Consider the following 20,651-nt stretch of genomic DNA (forward strand, 5'->3'; position numbering starts at 1 on the left):
CTTTACTGCACCTACATACTCTATTTATTTCTTACTCTCTCCTAGATGCAAAATTGCTAAAGGTAAGAATAGGTAATAACATCCCTGCAGGCTGCATCCTGCTTTCCAGGGCTCCTCCCTAGACCACACGCCCCGTGTGTGATGACTCATTTGCTGGCTGGTCCTTTTCCAAAGAATAAAGGGAGAAAAACTTTGATGGTGGAACAGCCTCAGCAATCTTAAGATGTGTCTTGCAAACTTCATTGATTTCCGCTGGCTGAGCAGTCTCAACACTACTCACCTCTGCTGTCTTTATTGCTGGAAAGTCCATAACAACATGCATCAACGTCTTTTTCTTAACTGTCACACTGAACAGATTTCCTGTTGTTGTGGATAGTTTCTGTGGGATCTAGAAGATTGTTTTGCATGGTGGTTGTTGTGTGTGGAAATCGCTTGCACTTTAACCAGCAGCCCTAAATTGCAGGCTTGATAATTATGTTTTTGTTGACCCATATACATATTAATGAAGGTGAATTGCTCTTTTGTGTTGGGAGCTTCACTGACAGACTTTAAAATTTGTTTGATAAGGGTGGACCCATTTTCTTCGAGGCCGTCCTGGCTGACTGCCTGGCTGACTGAACGTGCCCCTAATTGTACCAAGTTACCGTATCCAAGTCCTATGTCATTGATCACCATTGGCAGAAGCAAGAAAACTTGTTTTGATTTTTTGTCGGTTTATTAATTATCCATAACAATACATAATAAATAGACATGAATGAGAACAATAAGTAAAGGGGTTTTTTTGGGGGGGGGAATAGAAGTTTGAAAAACAGATACGTCTTCTTTTTTGAGTGGATAAACTTCTAAATAAATGAAATAATGCCCTTGTTACAATATTGGACTTACAGAAAATATACTGAATTGATGTAGCAAACTACATTCAACCATGATGGCTGGGGGTGGGAAACTGCTGAGAGATGAGATAATTTTATACATTGTGTGAACTTATGGGATCAAATAAAATTCTAATTGAAGTAAATGGTTTCCTATGTTAAACCCTAGGGAAGGGCAAGTCTATATCCTAACAATAATTATATTTTATTATGTCCGGTTGCTTACAAGTAAGAGAAACTTGGTAGATCTGTTAGGAGAAGCCGAGGAAAACTTTGTGTGAGGCATTGTATATTGATATGACACAGGTAAGCAGATTACCCTGGAGCTAGTCAGCTATTAAAACTGCTCTCGGCTGTTTAACTTCTGTGGGGAGGATAGGAGCGGGGTTGGTGTAAATATTTGCACTCTAATCTTTCTAAAAGATCTGGAGAATGTTGATGTGCTAGTTCAGATGTGCTGCAGCTTAATTTCTGCATAGTCCGGTTTCATGGGGTCAGTGCACTGGTATGCCAGCCAGAGCATTGTTTTGTATCGCCTTCTGTCTCTTTTTTACAGGCACAGCTACTCCCAGTTATGCTGTTGTTTCAAAAAGAAGTGAGGGAACCTATTGAGTTGTGCGACTGTTGTATAAAGAAAAACAAACTCACCTATGAGGAGTTATCTCATTACAAAGCTCTTGGTAAAGCTGCAGCTTACTAATCAAGAAGCTACTTGATGAAATATGTAATTTTAGAAATGCATTCCTTTTTACCTGAGCACAGGGGTAAGCAACCTAAGGCCCAGGGGCCGGATGTGGCCCAATCACCTTCTCAATCCGGCCTGTGAATGTTCCGGGAATCGGCATGTTTTTACATGAGTAGAATGTGTCCTTTTATTTAAAATGCATCTCTGGATTATTTGTGGGGCATAGGAATTCGTTCATTCTCCCCCCCCCCCAAAATAGTCCAGCCCACCACATGGTCTGAGGGACAGTGAACCAGCCCATGGTTGAAAAAGGTTGCTGACCCCTGTGAGTTACATCCACAGTGTGTAAAAGCGCCAGGTTTATTTATCAGAAAGTTATACATGCAAAAACTTCAAGATGTAAAAAATATGTTTGGTTCAAGTTCCACAGCTGTTGCAAACTCTCTAGAAGGATGGCTTTATGCAAACCACTATATCTTGGCTAATAATATTGGCCTATCTAACAGGGTTCATATCATGATTACAGAGATACTGTGTGTGGAACTCTGTGTTACTGATGAAACTATCAAATTTTGTGTCACCTTTTAAAAAAAACACCTTTTGGGTGTGGAAAGTTCTGTTTCTGAATGTTGCTATGGAAACTGGAAGAGGACCATCTTAAAATCCAGATCACTATTGTGGACAGTGTTGGTTGCTTATTCAAAGGCCACATTCAGACTATCATTTGGCTCTATAAATAATAGTTTATGAAGTTATGTATGAGTGCTGTGGCCATTATTATTTTTTTATTTATTAAATTTCTATACAGCCCTTCATCCAAGGATCACAGGGCAATTGACAATATAAAAACACAAAAATACACAACATGGTAACAAACAAAACAACAGCCCTCACCCCGCCATAGATTTTTTTAAATTAAGCCATGTGTTTCTCCTTTGCCTCCTTCCATCTTGTGGGCTTCATTGCAGAGATCTTGAATTATGCCAGAGTTCCTTGTTAGGTCTAAATTTGGGAACCTTTGCCTTAATAATGTCTGTTAATAAACCAGAGGCAGGATTAGATTGAAGTGAGAAGAGAGGAGTAGTCTCTTGGGCCATCACCACCCTGAACTTCTGAGTTCAGTGAAACTACCAAGAGAACTCCTTCTGCTATCCTGAGAGGTTCTGTAGGGGGAAAGGTGGTCTCTTAATCATATTTGGTGCCTATCAATTAGGCCTTTTAAGCAATGGGCTGAGCATTTTTAATTGGGCCAAGAAACAAAATGGCAACCACACCTCTATGTTTTATTAGCAATGGTGGGGAAAAAACCCCAGCTGGTTTGGGTCCAAGCCATACATTTGAGTATATCTAAAAATAAATCACCCCTTGACACACAATTGTACATGACAATTATGAGATGATAATTTTTGTGAAGAATGAAGTGTCATAAATATGCCACTTAAATAGGGTTGAATATTTGGTCATGGCTGACAGGAAAATGAATTAGAAAATAACAGAGACGTTTTAATGAAATCTCCAGGCTTTTTGTGCTGTACTTTTTGCATAGATTCTAGAGGTTATCTCCGAAAATGATCTTTGTTCAGTATGTGAGCAAGCTCCGAGGTATGCAGCTACAATGAATGTTAGACTTGAAGATTAGCACAGTGAGGAGTTTCAGCTGCTACTGCTTCCCTTCAGTTGAGCTGGTTGCAGGTGTTTGCATTACTGTACAGTGGTACCTTGGGTTAAGTACTTAATTCGTTCCAGAGGCCCGTTCTTAACCTGAAACTGTTCTTAACCTGAAGCACCACTTTAGCTAATGGGGCCTCCCGCTGCGCCCCCGGAGCACGATTTCTGTTCTCATCCTGAAGCAAAGTTCTTAGCCCGAGGTACTATTTCTGGGTTAGCGGAGTCTGTAACCTGAAGCGTATGTAACCCTTTTTAGTCCACGGTCAACTTCCATTTTGCCATCATTTACTGCACTTATTTCTACTACCAAGTGCAAAAAATCCCCGTTTGTTTAATTTTAAAAAGGTGTTGCATTCTTTGCCTGTAGAATAGTACAGTGGTACCTTGGGTTACAGACACTTCAGGTTACAGACTTCACTAACCCAGAAATAGTACCTCGGGTTAAGAACTTTGCTTCAGGATGAGAACAGAAATCATGCGGTGGCGGCACGAGGCCCCATTAGCTAAAGTGGTGCTTCAGGTTAAGAACAGCTTCAGGTTAAGAAAGGACCTCCAGAATGAATTAAGTCCTTAACCCGAGGTACCACTGTATCTGAAGTGCTTTAGAATTGTTACAAAAGCGGTAATATTAGCAGCAATAAAAACAATTATTACGAGCATGAAAATCATGATAAAACTAAGCTCAAACCATGGTATTTGTGCTGTGGCTAAAGTTACTTCACACATCACGGGACAAATCTGGTAGAAGCTGTTTGGGTACATAAGTGATCATCCCCCTTTTTTCCTTTTAGAAATAATCTCATTAGCCTAGCCTAACAGTGCCATTTTGAAATGAGCATGTTTTTCCCTGAAAAATTGGGTTCATGGACCAGGATAGTTTGAAAAAGATTTATGGAGAATTAGAAAGCTTCTCAGAACTATGTGATATTTTAGTTGGTTCTAATAAAGGTATTGCTTTTTATCTGGAAATGTTTGGTAACAGAAATCTGGTCATCTTACTGGATTTTTTTTTTTGAGGGGGGGGTTGTCTCCTAAAGTTACATGGGCAGAATGGCAAATTTTAAATACCACTCCTGTGTTTGCTAATTGAGTTGTTTGAGGTTGTAGTGCTCAATATGTCTTGCCTCTTTCACTTACATTCTAATTTAATTCACCATGGTTTCATTCTTTCATTCCTAGAGACTGTTGCTTACAAACCTCACAGGCAGATTTCTCTGGTTAAAAATCAGTGGTTTCCTGTGATTCATTGTTTGCAAGTCACAGTGAGATCTTTAGGTGCAAAGCAGTATAGATATGCAAAGTGGGATTTAGACAAGAGTTGCTAAGGCCAGCCTTGTCCTGATTAGCAGCTTAAAAGTAATGGAAAACATGGATGAGAGTATTCATTCAAAAGATTATTAGCAGGGCCAGTGGGGGTGGGGCCATTTTGTCCCAGCGTCTCAGGATAAAAGGGGTCTTCAAATTTATTTTTTCAGCACTTGATAAGTTTTGCAACTTCTTTTTTATGCACATACGGCCCAAATGTTTGCTACAAAAGCATTTATTAAATAAGAAAATGTATATTGAGATTATTTCTCAATCTATTTTTGGTGCCTTATGTTGTTTTTAGGTCCTGTCATTTCAATTTTTATTATGGCTAGGGAGTTTCAAAAGCTAGATGTGACCCGGGCCTTCCTGGACCTCTTAGGGGGCCTGATTATTAGGCAAAAGTTTTAGTATCCTTAAGTTATCAAGAAGTCATGTGTGTTTACTGAGAGAAAATGAAAAATAGATTGCCTGTGCCCAAGGATCACAACACTGGCTTTCTGCCAATTTTGAGTAAGGCTGTAATCATGAAGAAGTCCAAAGATTGATTTGGAATGAGGTCATATTTATGTAAATATGCAAATCAGGGCCACATTCTAGGAGACTAAAGCTTTTGTAATTATTTGAACAGAGGCCTGGGGCTCTTTTCATCTACTCAGCCGGAGTTAGACAATATATTACTTGGCTTGATGTGTGTCACATTCTCTCTATGCATAAGGCATAATATAGTATCTTTCACAGGTTATTTCATATAGTTAGGGCCACTTTGGATGTGGTAACAGTTCTATGGTCTTGCTAAATGTTAGTTTTTTCATTGAGAGCAGGGAATAATTAAAAAGGCTTTGCCTGTGAGACAGATTTCATGGAAAACTTGGGGTTTTCAGTGCAAGTAAAAACTAGAAACTACCCCTGTCTGGTTTGTGTGTGTATATCACAGGAAGGAAACTAGTCTTGGCTGCAGAAAAAAAAAATGTTCCCAAGGAAATGAAAGGGTGTAACTTGTCCTAATTGAGAGGAAAGGGTGTGGATTTGATAATAATTTCAGGAAACAATAAATAATTCAATTCTTGTCCAACCATCCATCCAACAGCAAACACTGCTATTTGTTTGCTATTTGGTTTTTCAACTTCTTTAGGCTTGTGATACAAAGTAAATGAAGATCACCCATCTTCTTTTTTGGGACATGCAAAGTGAGTTCATGTAAATGTAAAGGATTCTGACATGAAAATCGTATTTTCGTGCAAAGCTCCTCTGACACAAATTGCTATGGGTAGGTGCCCCCTCAATATATTAGTTTTTTGAGTAAGGGGAAAGTTATCCATTAAATAGAACACAATATGCTAGCAACACAATACAGTCGTACCTTGGATCCCGAACGCCTTGGAACTCGGATGTTTTGGCTCCCGAACACTGCAAACCCGGAAGTGATTCTTCTGGTTTGCAAACGTTGTTTTGGAACCCGAATGTCCGGTTGGGCTTCTGCAGCTTCCAGTTGACTGCAGGAGCTTCCTGCAGCCAATCAGAAGCCGTTCTTTGGTTTCTGAACGTTTTGGAAGTCAGACTTCTGGAATGGATTCCGTTCAACTTCCAAGGTACAACTGTATATAGCAGGCTGTAAAAATGTGTGCTTTCCTTTTCTGGTCCATAACAACTGTATGAGCCTGTCTAATGAAGAACCATCCTTTGTGTGGAAGATCCTACCCTATATTACTTAGCCAAGATCAGTTTCAAGAAGACCTGAACCGTTCGGTGAAGGAGGGGGGCAGTGTACTGTGATCTGAAAATACAAACACTTATCCCTTTCCCTGGGCTAGACCTAGGGGGATGTGGAGCCAGGACAAATCACACTGTGTTCCCCACACCTTTCCTTCATCCACCGTCTACTCCTGCTCCTGGTGGTGGCATGCTCCTCCTTATTTTCCTTTTTTTAAAAAAGATATTTATTAAAATTTTCAACATGTTACAAAAATTAGAAGGAATAAAGAAAAAGAAAAAGAAAATACAAAATAAAAACAATTAAAAGCAAATCAGTCTTTCCATACCTTATCTTTCATTTGCTTGTTTCCCTGACCTCCTCACACCTCCCTTTCTTGTATTCCAGTTCAATTGGTTAATTCAGCAAATCCTTTCCCTCTTTAATTTTATCTTAATCTTTTATCTTAATATATTAAAGCTTTAGATTATCACCCGTTAACAATCCATTTTTACATGTTCCTTAACATTGCTGCTAAAAAATCCCACTTAACTTCAATCCAGCATCGTTCTAACATTCTTTAATTTTACAATGTTTCTGTAAGTAGTCTTTAAATTTCATGCTCCTCCTTATTTTCCTGTTGCTTTAGCAATGGCAGTGCCAGCAAGGTCTTCTGTCACCTGCCTCCCTGCTCTAGGCATTGAGGAGGTGAAAAACCTCACTGGGTGGGTGGAAGACAGCTGGGCACCAAGCACCCCCCTCCCAAAAGTAGTTGGGCTGGAGTCATCACCCATTCATTCCCCACACACCCAGGGATAGCCCTAGTCCCCCTAGCCAGGTGCCATTGTAATTGGGACAAAACCTCTGTTCCTGTGTTACTCACATGTAGGGCATATTTATTTTGGAGCAGGGCCACACTTTTAACATTGCCCCTGATGTTGTGTCCTCTTCCTCAGTGTGGCACTAGGTTGACTGTAAAGAAACCCCAGTGCATGAGCGGTGCAGAGGCTCCACATGATTAGGAAAGGGAATACTGGGGACTGGCATTTTCTGTACCCTCCGTGTCCAGGGAGGGCTTGATAAGAAAAGGCCACGCCACTGTGTCTTTCAAGATGGTAGCTATAAGTCCCTCGCATAGTGAAGCATTAGCCATCCAATCAATATCTTCCTTCTAGATTTTGCCAACTGTAATTGGTAAGGGACCAAGAGGGTGTGGAGTTGGCCTCACCAGTCCATGTCTTCAGGCCACGACAACTTAAACATATATTCCATAGATTGTAAGAAGACAGTGTTCCATGGAAATGTGGCTTCTGATCCCCACAATTTTAATTGCTGGGAGCCCACCGTAGCTCAAATGCTGAGGCTAGCAGTGGTCTCGCCATTGGTGACACATCCTCCCGAGGTGTTGAGATATTGGCAACTCTTTATGGTACCTAAATTAAGTGTGGGCTGTAGTGGCAAGTGTATTGTTCTCTCAGCTTGATATGAGAGAATCTTCCCTGGGGGATAGTACTGGTCTGTTTTCCGTGGCTGCCTTAAGGATTGCTGAGGTAAGGTATACGAGGTGCTTTTTACGCTTTTAAGCATGACGTATAAACACTAATTATTACTTTGAGTATGCCAGACTAGTTAATAGCTACTTGCCTGGTTGCTTGTATTTAAAGGTTCTGGAATTGCTTACAGTGTCAAACAAACTTTGCTTTCTAAACCCAACCTAAAAGTATTATTTAAGTAACGGTTTCACAGCTCTCTGTAGCTTCCCTCTCCTCAGGCCGGAGGTAGGTGAATGTTGCCCCTATCTCTTCCTGGTTCCTCTCAGGAAGCACAACACATGCAAGCTATATCTAGTGTATCTGTCACACCATTGCACCCAGTGTGTGTGTGTGGGGGGGGGATGTTCCAAAAAAACTGTGCAGAGAAACTTTTTAGAAGCTGGCTCCTTTGTCATTCTGTTTTTAGGGCAAAAATGACTGATAGAGGGTTTGTGTATGCCATAAAATGTTTTGCACAGTAAAAAGCTATTGAATTTAAATGGGTTTTGCTTCAGCTGAATTTAGTATGAGGATGTTCACTCCCTTTTATTTCTTACAATGTGTTTGTTTTAATCTACCTTTTCCCTCCTGGAAAGAGGAAATAAGTGTCATTCTTTTAGAAGGGAAATGAACGGCTAAAGTTGTTTCCTACCGTTGCCCATCTTTTGACCCTTCGTCTTCCTCTTGTGAAACACTCCTGTGCCCTGACTCCTGTGACCAAAGCTGTGGTAAATTTTGGAATGGAAGAATGGACTATGTTTCAGTGTGCTGTACTTGAAAGCAGTTAAAGTGCAAGGACTTCATTTTTATTTTGGTACCCTCTGTACAGGGACGCGGGTGGCGCTGTGGGTAAAACCTCAGCCACTAGGACTTGCCGATCGCATGGTCGGCGGTTCGAATCCCCGCGGCGGGGTGCGCTCCCGTTGCTCGGTCCCAGCGCCTGCCAACCTAGCAGTTCGAAAGCACCCCCGGGTGCAAGTAGATAAATAGGGACCGCTTACTAGCGGGAAGGTAAACGGCGTTTCCGTATGCTGCGTTGGCTCGCCAGAGCAGCTTCGTCACGCTGGCCACGTGACCCGGAAGTGTCTTCGGACAGCGCTGGCTCCCGGCCTCTAGAGTGAGATGAGCGCACAACCCTAGAGTCTGTCAAGACTGGCCCGTACTGGCAGGGGTACCTTTACCTTTACCTTTACCCTCTGTACATACATTAAATTAGACAATGGCACTCTGCTCATCTGTAAGCTGAACCCCACGTGGGAAATTTACTAGTGATTTTACTCCTGTTGTTCCATTGCTGTCATTCCACCAATACTGAATTACACCCAGTTGTCTCGTTCACATTTTTAATAGGATATGTATTGGATAGAGGACGAGGAGAGGGGATTGAGGTTGAAGAAAGAGTTGTGATTGGAGGGACGCCGTTTTCCCATCCTTTGGACCCCCTGGGAAGCTCAACAAACCTTCTGCACCTGGAACTGGGTGTGGAGAGTACAGTTGAATGAGAGACAGCTGTGGGCAGGCTGAGGAGGTACCACTCGCCTTGGACCTGCCCATGAAAAGCAAGTCTAGAGTGGGAGACTAGACTAGAGTTCCAGGAACTCTTCTTCTTGTGATACTTTTGTCGGTGAGGTGAAAGTTTGTTTGGACCCTGGGTGAGAACCAGGAGGCTGAGAGGGAGTGTGCATCAGAAGAAGAATGAATTTATATTGATTTATATATATTGGTATCTTTGTATTAATGTAACATTTTTATATGTAATTGTGCATTTTTGTAATATTTTGTTTAAGTTGTCTGTTGTTGCTTCAGTTTTCTGTGCACAGTTTAGAGATATTTTTTAGTATATTAAGAGGTATATAAATTTTAAAAAATCAAATCAAATAGGAAGGGCATTTAACATGTAGGAGCCAGAGTTTTAGCCAAATATTTCTGCAAACATTTCCACATTATCTAATAACTCCTGAACATTTTTAATTACATGTTTATAATTGCACGTTTTAATTACAAGCTTAATGTGTGAAAACAGAATTTACCTGTCTGTTAATGAACAGTAAGGTATTAATTCATAACCCAGTAGAGGATTCTGAGTATTATCTGTGTCAATATGCTTTGTCCTTCATAGGGTGTGACCTCCTTCGCCAACGTGAACAGCTGAAGGACTCAATGGTTTGGTTATGGCAATTTCTTCAATATTGCGTTTCACCTCTGGGACATATAAAATTATTATATACTACTTTATACCACTAGAGGTCAGTATAAACAAAGAAATAACGGTTGTAAGAAACATTTTGTAAAGGAAACCCTGATTTCTGCAAAATAAAATAACATACAGTATTAAAAAGCTAAATAATATATCTCTCAAAGCCAGCCTGTATTTCTTCTTCTGTAATAAATACTGGTTTAGGCAAACCTGTGATTAACCAAAGTTACCCATCTTATCCACTCTTTTAGATAAGGCTGACCAGTAGGTGATTATTTTGCTAACTATTGTGAAAATATATCTATCATACTGTTACTAAGTAAGGGGCTCTTGTGGTGTTCTTGAGTGGGTTTCTGGTTATAACATTAAAAGAGAATTTTAACATTTCTTTCTAAAATTATGTTCAGAGCAATCCTAACTATGTAATACTGTAACCTGCCCTGGCAGTTGGGACTTCACAGTGAAGGGCAGGCAAGCAAGTCATACATATACATACACTTGCTTGCAGGATCATCGCCTTGTTGTGGTGAGTGGGCTTGCACATTCCTATGACCCTTGTGAGCAAAGCCGTCTGGAGTCTCGTACTCCCAGCAGGGTCACCCAAGGCGGTACGGTCAAAGGGGAGGAGCTAGACAAAGAATGATCCAAGAAGTCCTCAACGATAGAACACGCAGAAAATAACAAGCAGTACAACGGCTGCGACAGCAGATGAAGGCTGCAGCAGATAAGAAACTACCGGTCGTCTCGAAACTCATGCCATCGGAATAGAGTCTAACTGTGAAGACTGTGCATTGGTCAGCGTGCACTGATCTACACACACAAAACAATTTCACGTACAGGCGTCTTCCAAAAATCCACCCCAAACCCAAAAAAGTCCCATGGCGATCGGCAAATGGTAACAGGGGCAAGGCCATGAAATTTGGAGGCCCCTAGTAGTGAACCAGCCTGTGGGCGGTGGATACAGATTCACTCGTTCTGACTCAAGGAATGAGGCAGTTGTGTAGCTCGGCAGCTGAGCAGTCCTATTTAGGATACACTCTGCTCACCGTGAAAAGGGGGGTGGGCGTAGAAAAGGTGCCCTAAACATAGTCTGCCTCCCTTTTCCCCTGGCTGGATTACCGCGCCACCCAGCAGTTGTAAAAGACAATTGAACTTTGGAACAAGGAATATACGGAATTTGTTGGATAACACAGATAATGAGCATTCCGAGCTCAGGATCGCCATCATTGCAAGAGAGTTGCAACAAATAAAAAGGAGGCTACACATTCTTCTGGAAAGGCCTACCTGAACAAGAACATCAAATACATGGAGTAGGTTTTGCTATCAAAAATGACCTTGTGAAGCTCTCGTCAGGAGTCCCTACCAGCATTAATGAGTGGCTTTCAACCCTTCGAATAAAACTCACCAAAAACCAACGGGCTGCTATTCTAAGCGCTCATGCACAAACACTGGATGCCGATGAAGACATTAAAGAAAAAATTTAGTCTCAGCTGGATGCCATCCTATCAGATAAAATTATCCTCCTGGGTGATTTTAATGCAAGAGTTGGGCAAGATTTTGATCTATGGCCTGGGACTATTGGGGAAAGAAGGAATTGGCAACAGCAACCAGAATGGAATCTTACTTTTGACAATATGTGCAGCGTATAACCTCATTATTACCAACACACACTTTCAACAAAAATAAATTTTAAACATCATAGAGGCACCCTCGGTCACACCACTGGCACCTCTTAGACTATGTAATTGTCCAAGCTGAAAATCTCTGTGATGAGCTCCTTGCCAGAGCTATGATGAGTGCTGATGACACTGAAGGGCCACTGCCAGTCAAGCGTAGATAATTATGGGATGGAAGGTACTGTAACTTACTGGCCAAAATTTGCTTTGCAACTGGAGCAGATGGGAAAATGGTCTGACTTGTGTTTGGCTGTTTTCATTTCCCTATTCATGAGCTAAGAATGGAACTCAATATCTAGTACAGCTGTAATCTTCAAGGGCAGCATAAGGATCTAATCAAAATCTAAATATTTAAATCTAAAATTCAATCATTCAAACACTGTTTCCTTTAAAGTAAAATTTATTTAGCAAATTTTCAGGCTCCCCTTAAATTGAGTTAGGACCGGAGTGCTGGGACATCTGGCTCATTCATTAAAGGATGCTCAGCTTTTTCTTACAATGCTTGTCTACAGAACTCATCATTTTCTTGTCTTTTCCTTTTTCTATTTAGCTTAGAGTTCAGATATTTCTGTACAAAGTATATATTTTAATTCAGAATAGGTTCTCGGAAGATGCGGTGAAGTCTTAAAAGCCAAAAATTGGCAAGAAGTCTGGAAAAATGAGGGTTGCGGCAGTAAACTTGAGATGTATAATTTTACCAATCTAATGATATTTGACAGTTTCCCCTTTTCAAGAACTTTCCTATGTAAACATTGCCGAACTGGAGTATTGTAAAAGCCACTTAAAAAAACATTCTTTACTGGCTGGATTTAAAGCTTTTGTTTGGCCATGTTTTCTTTTTGGCATATATTACATCCTCTTTCCCTCTTCTGTCTGTTTTAGTTTCAGGTTTGTATAGTGGTTTCCTTTTGCCGTTCGTCTTCTTAGATTCTCTGAGGTCAAGTGGTTACTAGTGAAAGCTGAAATATGAGCAGAGTAGTGTTTTATATACTCCCCACCCCTCACTAATGAGTTCTGTTAGAATTTTCCAAGGCGTTTACAGTCATGGACCAAAACTATACTGTGGGTTGACAAGAGACAGAGCTACAGTAATATGTAATTATATATGTATCTTTATGTTTTATCTCAAGCATGGATCAGAGTTGAATACAGGATTAGGAATTGGTCAGGATAGGACAATATCTAAAGGCAAATGCAGTGGGTTGTATTGTGAGGAGTGATTTGTTGCAAGGTCCAAATGGCATCAAATTTGGGGCAGAGTTCATGCACGTTGAGAGAATGCAGGGCTGCTGTTAGGCTAGAGCTGGGCTCAATAACAATCTGTCTGACACGTTTTGTACCAGCTGAAATTTTCAAGTAACATAGTCTTCAAAGGCAGCCCCATATACAGTGCATTAGAGCTGGGCGGTATATCAATATATAGTCCAAAACTGGTTTGAAGTCCATATCGGAATATCGGTTTCATTGTTTTTGACCTGTCAATATATCGCGAATCATGATGTGTGTTAGGGCTGGGCGATATATCGTCCAAAACTAGTTTCAAGTCCATATCGTTGTCTTGGTTTCATCATTTTTGACCTGGAAATATATTGCAAATCATAGTGTGTGTGTGCTATGTCAAAATCCCAATGTGGGGGGAAATGTGAAGCTAGCCAAAGCCTCTACATATCTCCATCCTTATTTAAGACGTCGTGATATATCAATATATCACGATGTTTAGCTGGTGATGTATCATGATGTTGAAAACCAGATAGTGCCCTGCCCTACAGTGCATTGAGAACAGCCATGTTGGAGCCGACTGTAGGCCTTTAAGATCCAGTAACCTTTTTCCCACACTGCCCAACTATATGCCTATAGGAATGTTCTAACAAGCAGGACCATGACTGCAGTAGCCCTCTCCAACTTTTCTCCAGTAACTTGAGACAGTATGTAGCTAACAAGGAGTGCTTGAATGCCTTGTCTTCCATGCTAGCAGAACATCTTGGCATAGAGAAGAACCAGAAGAGTATATTTAGGCTGGTTAACCTAACTACCTTCCCTCTGCAATTCTCTGAGCTCGCGACCTTCTCCAGAGGAATGGGCAGCCTTTGGAAGAGTGTTACTGCTGAGGAAAGGGAGAATTTTTAAAACTCCTCTACCCCCCCCCTTCAGTCACAGAAGCCCCAACTGCAGTAAAGAAGCACACAATTAGATATGTTCTATTGTTTTTCTTCAAATATTCACATTTCCAGGAAATGGTTTAAAAAATAAATAAATTATGAGGTAACTTCAACAAACCCCTTCTATTAAACTTTTACTTTTTAGTACCTCTTCAAACATTTCATTAAAAAAAAAAAAGATCAAACAAAATCTGATTTTGCTCGTGACGTTAGAATTTGGGTTAAAAAGAAGAAGAGAGGCCTTTTTGCAAGTTGGGGGCAATTTTAGTGAGTGATACAGAGCCCAAAATGGCTCAGGATTTTTCATACATTTAACAAATGTGTGAGAATTCAAGATGTGGTCTAAAGAAAGCAGTTTCCAAATGTATTAAAGCTTGCAAAAAGGACCAGGATTGTTACTTGTAATTCGATAGCAGCAGGCTGTGAAAAACCAGAAAGTTGCCAAAAGATGACAGAGATGTTTCTCAACAAATTTGTGGAGTGAGTTTTTTTTTTAATAAGTTTAATACAGGGAGGTCTATAAAAATTGTGCTGGGTGTTTGTTACTTCCAGCACATTGCAACAACTAATGGATGTCAGGCCCCTGTTGCTAATTAACCCATAATGCACCTTGAAGACCTCTTTAGTTCAACTTTCTTATAAATTAACACCTAGCCCAGTTCTGACATGGAATTTTGACTATAAGTAACACAGGCAGCAGTTTGTATGCAGTTTGATTCCAGTTGCCATTTAAAGTCTTCAAATCAAACACAGCAGTTCTTGGGCTGCTCACTTTGGTGGCCCTCAGGAAGGTGGCTTAGCTGCCTCGAGTTTCAACAGTGTGTGCCAGCACTGCAGTTGGGTCTGGGCCCTTCTGCAAGGAACCGCTTGTACCTTTGTCACAAGCTCCCTATGGACTGTATGTTTGCAGTGGCTCTTAGAATTGGGCCACTGCTTTCTTTTGATGTTACTGTGACTAACTTGGCTTTAAATGTTGATGTGCTTTTTTAGGGGGATGGCAACAGCCAGAGTTTAAAAAGAGTCTAATGTACAGAATAATGTATACATACTTACACTGATTGAGTTAGATGCTAGGATAAGCTAATGCAACCCTTAAATCCTAGTCTAGACAAAGCCCTTGTGGCAATGTGAAGGATGCTGTGGAGAGCCAGGGGCACGCCTAATGTTTTTGTAAATTAATGGATTTTCTGGCCCAAACCTCCGTTTGGAGGATGTGGAGTGGGATGTAGCTGATAGTCTATGGCAGCCTGGCTGCGTGCCTGTCTCTGTTCTCACACTGGTTTGGAAAGGCCTCTTTGAGGCAACAAGTTTCATTTATTCAAGCATTTGGTTGTTTAGCATATTGAGTGCTTCTGTCTTTATTTTCTGCCAATTCAGTTTAGGATTGCTTCACCATTGAGCTAAGAGTTCTTTTTATTTGCTAATTTAAAGTCTCAGAATGTAAATTTATCTCTTTCTTTAATATATCTATACACACAAAAAATATGATTCCTAATCTATAGTTCAACCCGATTTAAATATTTTGCATGCACATTGTATCCCAGACTAGATTCAGAGTAAGGACAGCCTAAATGCATATGAAGTTAGAATACATGAATACTGCTCTGTTCTAAGCTGTTAAGATACATCTTTCCTCAACATGCTTGCCTCTTTGTCTGTATTAGCACAATTGCTTTTGAGTAAAATTGTATTTTACAGACTTGCAGGTCCTATAGCTTCAAGAAAGAAAAGAAAAAAAAGCGCTTCCAGTTTGTTAGGCAGTCAGAATTCATAGTCTGCAGCAAGAGAATATATGTTAATCTTCTTAAAGGCAGCAGATAAGATTTCAGAATCAGATTAAATATTTGTGTTCCAATGTTAGCAGACCTCCCTGGATCTGTCTGACAATCAATAAATCCTCTTCAGATTCTTTGTTCCTTCTGTCTGCCTTTCACTCTTTTTCAAGTTGTGAGCATTTAAATCAAAAACAAAATTTATGCCGTTTTAAAACGTTAAATTTTAAAACAAGACGGGTTAATGTTTTATTTGGTGCTAACTTGGATTTGCATCTCAAGTCTTTGGCTGCAATAACTTTAGGGTGCCTCATCTATGTTTAGAGGAAGATTGTTTAGGACAATGTGGGCAGATTAATTCATGCACTTCCTTTTGAGCAATAAAGGGTGTCTTGTGACTAGATCTTTATCATTACTCTCATTGGTATTTAACATAAGAAAAGACTCACTGGTGGATGAATGGTTCAGCTAGGCTTTTTCTGCTGTATAATATACTTTTTATTTCAGAGTTCCAAACTCTCTGTCAATAATACTACAATGCTACTCATTAGGTGTGGGGTTTTTTTTGTTTTTTTTTTGTTTTTTTGTATATTTGCGATCAACAAAAATGTAGTTGCTACCAGAAAGAATAAACTGTACTAGTTCCGAGGAGAAAATGTTAGTTAGCCTACTTTCTTAGCCAATGTTGTACAGTTTGTACATTCAATTAGCCTAATCACTGAAAAGTATAAACTAGGCACGGTGACTCTTACCACTGATTGAAAAGGTATTTAATGTTATTGCCCTTGTTGGGCACTGCTGCTCATTAGTTGTGCAGTAGAGGGCACTGTTTTTATGTCAAAACATGAGCCAAACATTTGGTTTGGTACATTAGATGAATTGCTTTTTAAGTTGCCACTTTGAATTGCTTTCTAAACTATTGTTTCTGTCTTACTTTTTCTAGCAAAATTCTGGTTTCCAAGAAGATTGACTATGGGAAATGACTGTGAAATAACATCCCTCACTGCCAGTGATACACATGCACATTGCTTTTTATAGGGTTCTTAAAATATTAGTTATGCTCACTTTTTTCACCAACAACTTACAGGCTTTGTTGAAGTGATGTACAGTATGCTTAATGCTTACATATATGGGGTGGATTTAATTGAGCAGTGCAAACAGAACTGTCATCTGATAAAGAATTCCAAAGACTTGCATAGATGAAAATCTCTGCCCATTTAGATGTCATATTACAGTGTTGTTTCTCGCTGTTCAATCATGTTGTGATATTATTATGCTGCGAACTCAACATGAGCTGCCATTTCTTATGATAGTCTTGCATAGCCTCCACTTTGGTTTGAGAACTGTCCCACCTCCCCCCACCTTCTATTTTGTAAGGAGGCACAGCTGGGCCAACCTATTCCTCAGAGCAGGTATGGAGTGGTGATCAGGAAGAATAATATGGCAAGGGCCTATTTGTTTACATGGTTAGTGAGTTGTTCTATCCTGCTAGCTTTTCTTTAAAACAGGGATGAGGAGCCTGGGGCCTTTGAAATGATGTTGGAGTATAACTTCCATCACCCCTAATCACTGGTCATTCTAGCCGGGACTGATGCAAGTTGGGGTCCAGGAACACCTGAAGGGCTACAGCTTTTCCCCTCCTGCTTTAAAACAATCCATTGAAGTCAGCAAAATATTACAGCAAATCAAAATACAATGCAAGCTGTATCAGCCAAAACAAAGCACCCAAAAATAAAAGTGGGCAAGAGGCACATTTTATCATCTTACCAAGCCCTTGCCCAATGCTATATCAAAATGCCTCTTCTCAGAACATGGCGGACCAACTAGTCACCAACTAGGGGGCCAGGTAGTCTGGGATGTGGTGCTGCAATTGAAAAGTTTCTCCCCAACCCTCAGTGTACCTACCTGCCATATGGTGAGGAAATTCTGAGAAAGCCTCTGGTGTCAATTGAAGTATGAACAGGTTGTACTATAGGCTAAGCACAATGTTATGGAGGAATTAAACTTTTCTCTAAGCTTTTAAAATTTATGTTGTTGGTGATTTATATGAAAACCAAAATATTTGCAGAACAGTAACACTTGTACAGTTCTCTTGATACAGCAACATAGTCTTAAGTGTCTGTAGCATGCAGTATCAATCCATTTTATGAACTCTGCTAGGATTGCCTACTCTCCTGTCCCTCTGTACAAATAATGAATTTGCAATAGTATAGTTATGAAAGTGTTTCAATGTGTGTGTGGGGGGGGTATTCATTCATTAGAAAGACTTTTTTGTGATCTTGTCATTCACTTTCTGTATTTCGCATTCAGTTTCAATGTAGTACTAAATAGAACCTCCTGAATTGCTTTGGTTTCATTGTTTTTATTCTTGAACAGCAAAGAACCTGGTAACTTGCTTTAGCTGAGTTATTGGAGTCTTAATTATGCAAAAGCAAGTCAATGGCTTTCCCCCTTTTTGCCTCAACAATGCTTGCGGGCATATATGACATAGTGTATATGTATGCATTTATAAGTAACATATAAATATGTAATGAGTTATTGTAGCAGAAATGCATATAGATTATGGACTTTCAAGAAGACATTCCAGTTCCTAATTTAGAGTCATTGAAAGATACCAGACTTAATGTGGTTGAAACCTAAAAAGGCACCCTATTATTTCCAGGCAAGTTTGGCAGTAGTTCAGTGAAAAGACAAGAAGTTGGTTCTATGTGTAGCCGTCCCAGCACATTGGTAGTGGGTGAAATTCCCACTACCACTACTTCATTGGTAGTGGGTGGAAATGCTGCAATCCTATGTAAACATGGACACTTCTTCATATGGGACTATCTCGAAAGAGCTGTGGGCATTTGTGAGCCATGATTATGCAAAGAGAATTTGTTGCCTTGTCACATTTGGTAACCAAGCTCTTAGCCTGCAATTCAAGGAGAGAATATATATGCAAATAGGGGAGCCCACCTCCTCCTGGAAGATTTATTCATTTCACAACAACAGTTCCATGTCCACAGAGGCTATACTCTTTTAAAACACTGGTAACAGACTTGTTAGATCTAGATTTTCATTTTTAAAAAAGTTTAAATAACCTTTCATATTATTTTCCATATTGTATTTGTTTCAGTGTGTTGCTGTTTAGCCACCATGGGCTTCAGTTTGAGAGAGAAACAGGGTACATAATTAATAGGAAATGAAATTAAGGAAGCACCAGTCCTATGAACACAGTGCAAGAAACTGCAGTTTTGAACTGTTTGGGTTCCATGTAATGGCGAATGTTGGCTTGCCGCTAAACCAAAAGTGAGGCGAAGACAGAGGGCAGGCAGAGCACAGTTCATTCACAAACCCTTTATTTATTTTAGATACAAAGAATATACAGAACAAGAACGGTAAAGATGAAAACATGAAAAGGCTCCCTATTTCACCCATTTGCCATTTACAAGTTGGGCGATTGAAATGGCAATGAGGGTGGAGTCAGCATGCTCTTCCCTACTGCCACCCTCATCTGTTAACTTTCTGAATTCTTAATGCCTGGAGAGGGTTAATGGAGTAAAAGAAAGGAGCTTGTGAATCCAAAGATTGTCCGTGAAGGGGTCTCAACCATGTTCTCTAGTAACCTCCAGGATGGACTACTGTAATTGCACTTTAAATGGGTCTGCCCTTGAAATTAATCCAAAAGTTGCAACTAGTGTGGAATGCAGTTGGTGTCAATGGCAGTGGGCCAGTCGACCACAACTGATGTTACTAAACATCTGCACTAGTTGCCAGTTACCTTCTAGGCCCAGCTCAGGGTGCTTACGTTGAATGGCCTGCATCCAAATGTATGAGATAATGCTTTCTTCTGTACCACCCTACCTGTGTTGGTTGATCAGTGGGCGAGGCTTTCATGGTGGTTGCTGTGTTAAAGGAGGTGTATAGTCCAGGGACCTGCGGAAGAGCATTTTTGGTGTTGGATCTGTGACACTGCTATGGCACCCCCATTGACGTGCATCTTGCCCCGACTCTGTATTCTTTCAGATATTGGGTAAAAACACACCATTTTTGCCAGCTTTTAGTGGTTGACAGTTAAGTCATTTTGGGGGGTGTTTTTGATTATGCTATTTATATAAATTTTGAGAATTATTTTAATGCTTTCATTTAATATGCTTTATATTACTTTATTTTTTTGTAAATTTGCTTCTGACCTTTTTTGTTGAAGGGTGGTATAGAAATCTCTTAATAAATAATGTTAAACTGTTGTTTGATACTATGTGTGAACAAGTAACTGACCACGTTTGCACACAACACTAAGCCATGGTTTGTTTTAATCATGATCTATTGAACAAAAGAGGATCAACCTTGCAGATGAGCAAAGTAACTGCAAGTTGTTTTTGTAATATTGGTTTTGTTTTCTTACATTTTGTGACTCATCCAGATACAGCCAGTGAGCATTTGGGCTTGGACACTGAAACAAATCAGAGTACCATTTCAGACCTAAAAAGGAACTATGATTAAGATGAGCTCAGATCTGTAAGCCAACTTCAAGCCATGGTTTGTTGGTCACATTCACATTTGTAAGCTTGGTTTGGATGTACAAATAATCACAGTGAAGCTAAACAAACCACGACTTAGCATCCTATGTGAACAAACCTTCCCCAGAAACTTCTAGTGAAAATAAAAATGTGGCAACTCTTATGTATGCCGAACTGAGCTCCTTTAATAAATTTTATTTCTCCCTGGTTTGGCATCTTACGTGGCTTTCTTCTACACTCAAGTCCACCATGTGATAACTGCTGTGAAGTTTGTCAATAGCAAAATAAATAGAATCTTCTTTATGTGGGCTTCATTCTATATATAATTCTTCTGTGGTCCTTCTTTCTAACTTCCCATTCTATTTTCAGTGCTACTAACCTGGAAAAACAGTTGCTGAATTTTGAAATATGCCTTGGTCTCCTTTCAGTGCTTTTCTGTCAGTAAGAAAAGTTACACTAATTACTCTTAATCTTCTAGTTCTTTTTGTGAAGAATATTTGACTGCCAGAAAAATAATACAAAATTACTTGGGGGATGGGAACCGCTATTAAATCATCAGCGCTATAGTAATTGTAATAAGAATAATAGCAAAT

General features: G+C 40.0%; 2 protein-coding genes across 6 annotated transcripts in view; both read left to right on the forward strand.

Moving 5' to 3' along the window:
- Nucleotides 1–20,265, forward strand: part of TRAPPC11 (trafficking protein particle complex subunit 11) — a 71,319-nt gene extending 51,054 nt beyond the window's left edge. Inside the window, exons 30-31 of one of the 4 annotated variants that reach the window (XM_083458041.1) lie at nucleotides 16,503–16,821; nucleotides 17,241–20,265. In XM_083458041.1, coding sequence (XP_083314167.1) covers nucleotides 16,503–16,529 — 27 coding nt within the window. In that variant the 3' untranslated portion in view covers nucleotides 16,530–16,821; nucleotides 17,241–20,265. Of the gene's footprint in view, nucleotides 1–72; nucleotides 138–9,874; nucleotides 10,002–16,502 lie in introns of those variants that run through there. The other 3 variants (XM_083458039.1, XM_083458040.1, XM_083458042.1) reach the window with 3 other exon arrangements.
- STOX2 (storkhead box 2) overlaps nucleotides 1–20,651 on the forward strand; it is a 134,030-nt gene that overhangs the window by 18,303 nt on the left and 95,076 nt on the right. The gene's annotated exons all lie outside the window — the stretch shown is intronic.

This window comes from Podarcis tiliguerta, assembly GCF_965153285.1.
Source record: "Podarcis tiliguerta genome assembly, chromosome: 9".
In the NCBI taxonomy this organism is placed as follows: Eukaryota; Metazoa; Chordata; class Lepidosauria; order Squamata; family Lacertidae; genus Podarcis; species Podarcis tiliguerta.